Source organism: Lethenteron reissneri, chromosome 60, assembly GCF_015708825.2.
Source record: "Lethenteron reissneri isolate LAM-NWPU_2019-01 chromosome 60, ASM1570882v1, whole genome shotgun sequence".
Lineage (NCBI taxonomy): Eukaryota > Metazoa > Chordata > Hyperoartia > Petromyzontiformes > Petromyzontidae > Lethenteron > Lethenteron reissneri.
In genome coordinates this window covers 592,731-599,057 of record NC_083838.1, presented here as the reverse complement: position 1 = coordinate 599,057, position 6,327 = coordinate 592,731, and the positions used below count along the sequence as shown (strand labels likewise).

The window sequence follows — 6,327 nt, the reverse complement described above, 5'->3', positions numbered from 1 at the left end:
CGTGGTTGGGTGACCGCGTGCTTCTGTAAACACGCGGCTTGCACAGAAAGTCTCGCGCGACGATGAAGAGAGCGAGGGAGCTACCCCACAATGCAATCACTTGGAACTCTCCCCCCCCCCCCCAGACATCCGTGCTCCCAACTTCCTGCTTCTCCTTCGCTTTATAGAGATGTACAGAGAGCCATAGACTCACATAGAGACCCGTAGACTCACACAGAGACCCAGACTCACTCCGAGTTTTATAGACTCACACAGATACCCAGACTCACCTACAGTTCCATAGACTCACACAGAGACCCATAGACTCGCACAGAGACCCAGACTCACCTACAGTTCCATAGACTCACACAGAGATCCATAGACGCACCTAGAGTTTCATAGACACAGTCCCATAGACTAACCTCGAGTTTCAAAGACTGACATAGAGACCCGTAGACTCACACAGATATCCATAGGCTCGCACAGAGACCCATAGACTCGCACAGAGACCCATAGACTCACACAGAGTTTCATAGACTCATGTAGAGACGCATAGTCTCACAGAGAACCATACACTCAAACAGAGAGATGCGCTGGACGTATACATTGAAATGTTAACGGTGTAAACAATTGCAATTGATAATGATGCGTGGCCTGCAACAATGGGATATGACCTCTCTGGGCGGAGGAGAACATCTCCCCGATGGCTCATTCAATGTGGGCCAAACACTTGGATGTGTGAAGGAGTCGTTGGCTCTCGGGTCAGAGACACCGACCCCCTGGGCATCCGCACCGTTGGGGTGAGCTTGGCTTCTCAGGCCGAGCGAGTCGCTGGGGGTTTCGTCTGCGGGAGTCTCGAGTGCCAAGAAGGCCTTGACTCACCTCTCGCTGTAGAGATATTGAGGCCTTGACTCTCCTATGGCTGTCGAGATATTGAGGCATTGGCTCCTATGGCTGTAGAGATATTGAGGCATTGGCTCTCCTAACTCTGTAGAGATATTGAGGCCTTGACTCTCCTAACTCTGTAGAGATATTGAGGCCTTGGCTCGCCTCTCGCTGTAGACATATTGAGGCATTGGCTCCTATGGCTGTAGAGATATTGAGGCCTGGGCTCACCTATGGCGCTAGAGATATTGAGGCCAAATCCCCTCCACCTCTTGTGTGCGTTGCCGAGTCCACCACACCATGGCAGGCGTGCGTTTATGAGAGTATTTGGCTGCTGATGTACGTGTCCACGCGATAAGCCACTTTGTTGAGATATCGTTTGTGATAGCCAGGTCGCTGCTGAAAAAGAGTTGAATAGCTCAGTGGGATTTACCGAGTAAAATAGCAAAACATTGTTTAAATCGTAGTTTTAAATAGTTGACGTTCTTGTTGCTACAGGCTGATGCCCTCGCCAGCACAGGGTGATGCACTGCCAGCTGCAGAGTTCAACTACTGAACGAGGGGGAAGCAACGTCCACAAAACCATTGCATATTTACAGCCTGGGTCAGTGGGAGGACCGGTAGTGGTGGCGGGTTGCTTTTGTTTAGACTCGTTGGGAAGGCGACTTCGTGCTAGTGGCTGGTCAGGGTTAGAGTCGGTGGGAGGCTGGAGTTAGTACCAGTGACTGGTCAGGGTTAGAGTTGGTGGGAGGGTCTAGTTAGTACCAGTGGCTGGTCAGGGTTAGAGTCGGTGGGAGGCTGGAGTTAGTACCAGTGGCTGGTCAGGGTTAGAGTGGGTGGGAGGGTCTAGTTAGTACCAGTGGCTGGTCAGGGTTAGAGTGGGTGGGAGGGTCTAGTTAGTACCAGTGGCTGGTCAGGGTTAGAGTGGGTGGGGAGGCTGGAGTTAGTACCAGTGGCTGGTCAGGGTGAGAGTGGGTGGGGAGGCTGGAGTTAGTACCAGTGGCTGGTCAGGGTGAGAGTGGGTGGGGAGGTTGGAGTTAGTACCAGTGGCTGGTCAGGGTGAGAGTGGGTGGGAGGGTGGAGTTAGTACCAGTGGCTGGTCAGGGTTAGAGTGGGTGGGAGGCTGGAGTTAGTACCAGTGACTGGTCAGTGTTAGAGTGGGTGGGAGGCTGGAGTTAGTACCAGTGGCTGTTCAGGGTTAGAGTCGGTGGGAGACTGGAGTTAGTACCAGTGGCTGGTCAGGGTGAGAGTGGGTGGGAGGGTGGAGTTAGTACCAGTGGCTGGTCAGGGTTGGGGCATATGGGGAGCATGTGATCTGGGAGATGTCGGATATGAGGGGATGTGATGTGGGAGATAGGATGGGATGTGTGTGATGGGATGGGGGAGATGGAGATGTTTGGATGGGATAGCGGGAAACAGAATCGTGTGCCACATGCCGTGCAGACGTGGCACACGTGTCTCGTGGCACACGTGGCAGCCAGGGCCTGCTCCGGCACAAGTCCAGGCGTTCTCCATCCCAAATCCTCCCGAGACCCCCTCCGCCCCCAGCCCTGAGTCCAAAGCCAGATGGAGGCGATCGTGCTGCTGCTGGTGGTGGTGGTGAGAATATGGGGAGCGGCAGTGCAGCGGTTAGCGCCGCGCTGCGCTACGAACCCGGCAACTCGAGTTCGATTCCCGATCACGGCCAACACCGGTGACGATTACCTGAGTTGGTCCTGGGCCTCCCCTAGGTCGCCTCGGTCTCAAATGAGTACCTGGTGCGGTGTGTAAAAACATCGCTAGCACTGGGAGAAGAGAGACGTGGGCACGGCGGTTTGGGTCTCGACACGCGCCCGCACCGGCTGGTGCCTGGCGCACGCGAACATTGGCGAGCACGTGCGAGCACGTGGCGCGTGCCTCGGAGATGTTGACTACCTCGCCTGGTATGCAGGAGGTCGTGGGTTCGATCCCGTCCCTGACGCCTGCTGCTGTATATTTTGAGTTTGCGTGTCTCTCTCATCATCATCACGGTGGCTATGAGATGTTATCTACCTCACCTGATATACAGGAGGTCGTGGGTTCGATCCCGTCCCTGACGCCTGCTGCTGTATATTTGGAGTTTGCGCGTTTTCCTCGTGGTCGCGTGCGTTAAGAATATTTGGCTGCTATAAATTCCCACACCATAAGGCACTTCGTTGAGTTATCATTTGTGGGCAGGTCGCTTTTGAAAAGAGCTACGTCGCTCAGTGGGTATTAGCTGGTGAAATAAAAAAAATTGTTAATAGTAATAGTATTTCTGGCACAAATCTGCCACTCAAACCGCAATCGTATTAAGTGTGGACTTTCATAGATGCTCAGCACTTGCCCAAACAGTCTGAATGTATATACGTGTGAATGTATGTGAATGTATGCGAGCACTTGCCCCAACAGCCCGAGGTCGGCTTTATGGGGGATCTTTGCCGTGTGTGTGTGTGAGCCCGACCCAAGCACCCGCATCTCATTTCCCGTCGGATATAAAACCCCCATCACTGGCACCCCAACGTCACTGGAGCTCTCATCACCACCACCACCACAGCAACAGCAGCAACAACAACGAGCAGCCGTGCAAGGAGAAGAGCGAGGCTGTGGCTCTGTAGGCACCGAGTCGGTGACCGTGATGATGATGGTGTCGATGATGGACGTGGTGGTTGCGCATCGCGTGACGCGCTGCGGCCTCCTCCTCCTCCTCGCCGTGGCTCTGCTGGCTCTGGTGGCACCCGGCGGGGCGCAGACGATCAAGCAGAGACCCCCGCCAAAGAAGGCCACCGGGCGCCCCGCAGGTAAACGATGAGAGAGGCACCGTCAGCCGAGAGCTGATTTGTCCCAAGCTGTAGTCCAGCCGTCCCCCCACGTGTGTCGCAGTATCTTGGTGAAGCGAGGTGGGCATACGAACTACCTCGACTGGTATGCACGAGGTCGTGGGTTCCATCCCGACGGGATATGTGGAGTTTGCGTGTCTTTCTCTCTCTCTATCGACCCCGTAGTCGCGTGGATTTTTCTCGTGGTCCTCCGGTTTTTCCCTCAACATTTATAATCTACGCGCATTTAGAGCATTTGGCTGATATAAATGTCTACATGTGTGTAGTAGCTACATGTATAGTAGCTACATGTGTAGTAGCTACGGGCTCCGCACTTTCAAGAGCCCCGCGCTAGATGCTTTCAAGCTATCAATTCCGGTTCAGTGATTCTGCGCTTGCTCTATTACTATAGTACTATACCGCCTTCAACTTTTATTAACGACTGGGTGTTTAAGGTTAGCGATTTGTCGTAGTATCTGGCTATATAGCAAATAAAAAAATCAAATTACTTTACTATGCAAGTAAAAAAATGGTCTTTTAATAATTACGTTTTTCTAAATTTAGGGTCTCTTTATAACCTCATGCTACAGGCCCCGCACTAGCTGAATCCGCACTGCGTGTGGACATCAACACGCCTGTAATCCAGCACTGTGGACGCAGCAGCATATGTCGAGAGAAGGCGGCACAGCAACGCGTGGACGCTGCCTGGCCGTGTTTTCCCTTCGTCTCCGTGGAGTTTCTCCCGCATGTAAACACGCATTAATACGTAGAGGATCGCAGAGCTTGGACAATTGAAGTGTTGGTAGCGCCGGCTCCTGACCACCGCCTGGGTGCTGCTGCTTGCCTTCCCGCTCCTCGTCTGTGGTGCCTCCTCCTGGCGCCTCTGAGTCGTCCTCTCTCTCTCTGAGTCGTCCTCTCTCTGAGTCGTCCCCTCTCTCTCTGAGTCGTCCTCTCTCTGAGTCGTCCCCTCTCTCTCTGAGTCGTCCCCTCTCTCTCTGAGTCGTCCCCTCTCTCTCTGAGTCGTCCTCTCTCTGAGTCGCCCCCTCTCTCTCTGAGTCGCCCCCTCTCTCTCTGAGTCGTCCCCTCTCTCTCTCTGAGTCACCCCCCCTCTCTGAGTCACCCTCTCTCTTTCTCTGAGTCGCCCCCCCCTCTCTCTGAGTCGTCCTCTCTCTGAGTCTTCCTCTCTCTCTCTGAGTCTTCCTCTCTCTCTGAGTCGTTCACTCTCTCTCTCTCTGAGTCGCCCTCTCTCTCTCTGAGTCGTCCTCTCTCTCTGAGTCGTCCTCTCTCACTCCAAGTCGTCCCCTCCCTCGCTTCCTCTACGAGAACGAGGAGCGAGTGCTGTGTGCTGTGTGGTGGTGGCGGCGGCGCAGCGTTGCAAGTTGCCACAAATATGATGAAGCATCACTATCACCACCATCATCACCACCATCACAACCATCACCACCACCATCACCACCACCATCACCACCACCACCATCACCACCACCATCACCACCATCATCACCATCACCACCATCACCACCATCACCACCACCACCACGATCTCCATCCCCTGCAGACAGCCAGGCGGTGCTCGCGGAGAAGTTGGCGCGAGACATCGAGGACCTGCGACGCGAAGTGAACGCGCTCAAGGAGATGCAGGCCCTGCACACGAGTACGTGTGTGTGTGCGTGTGTACGTGTGTGTACGTGTGTGTGCGTGTGTGTGTGCGTTTGTGTGTGTATGTGCGTGTGTGCGTGTGTGTGTGTGCGTGTGTGTGTGCAGATGGACGCGGGCGTGGTGCTGGCCACCCACCCCCTTGTGTGCAGTGCCGGCCTTGATAGGTGCTCGTTAACAGCACTTGCCCCTACAGTCTGTTAAGGCGATACGGGGGATCTTTGTCTTTGGTGCATGGAGTGAGTGCGCTTCTGCGGCCGGCTGGAACGCTCTTCCTTCTGATATGAGGAAATCATCTAGATTAAGAATCATTCATTTAGAACTGCCTATTGTGTTCAGTCTGTTGTCCTTCCCCCGCACCTCCGATTAGCACGGCTGGATGAGTGAATAACTCTGGGATGATTCACCATGCATCTCTGGGTTAATTCACCATGCATCTCTGGGATATTTCATCATGCATCGCTATCAAACACCGCATTACACTCATCCATCATCATCTCTCGTCATCACCATCACACAATCATCATTTACCTCTCCCCCCCCGGACCCCCACACAGTGTGCCTGCGTGGTACCAAGACGCGAGACAACACGTGCCTGCTGCTCTTCGCCGCGCCTCGCCCCTTCCACGAGGCGTCCGAGGAATGCTTTGCTCGGGGAGGACAGCTTGCGCTGCCCGCGGACGCGAGGGCAGCGGAGGAGCTTGTCGCCTACGCCTCCCCTCGGCTGCCCGCGGCGACGAGCGGCGCCCCGCAGCGTCTGTGGCTCGGCGCGAGCGACCTGCGCGAGCCGGGGGGCAGCTTCGCGGACGCGACCGGAGCCCCGCTGGGATACGCGCCGTGGGCGGATCCAGCGGCTCCGCGCGGCGGCGGCGGCGGCACCGCGGCGGCTTCGTGCGTGCGGGCGGCCCTGCAGGGAGAGCGCCCTGCCTGGGACGTGGCCGCGTGCAAGATCGAGTTGCCCTTCGTGTGCCAGTTCTCCATACCGGCTTGA

At 55.4% G+C, this 6,327-nt stretch overlaps 1 protein-coding gene across 1 annotated transcript; it reads left to right on the top strand.

The window, feature by feature from the left end:
* The first annotated feature begins 3,029 nt into the window (after positions 1–3,029).
* Positions 3,030–6,327, top strand: LOC133358076 (tetranectin-like). Its single transcript, XM_061576370.1, has 3 exons — positions 3,030–3,662; positions 5,239–5,334; positions 5,894–6,327. The coding sequence occupies exons 1-3, from the start codon at positions 3,248–3,250 to the stop codon at positions 6,325–6,327; spliced, it is 945 nt and encodes a 314-aa protein (XP_061432354.1). The 5' UTR covers positions 3,030–3,247.

Excerpts from the sequence above, each read along its gene's own strand:
- LOC133358076 (XM_061576370.1), top strand. The coding sequence starts at position 3,248 with ATGTATGCGAGCACTTGCCCCAACAGCCCGAGGTCGGCTTTATGGGGG. Across the intron at positions 3,663-5,238 it reads GGCCACCGGGCGCCCCGCAG|ACAGCCAGGCGGTGCTCGCG; the intron begins GTAAACGATGAG and ends CATCCCCTGCAG. Across the intron at positions 5,335-5,893 it reads GATGCAGGCCCTGCACACGA|TGTGCCTGCGTGGTACCAAG; the intron begins GTACGTGTGTGT and ends ACCCCCACACAG.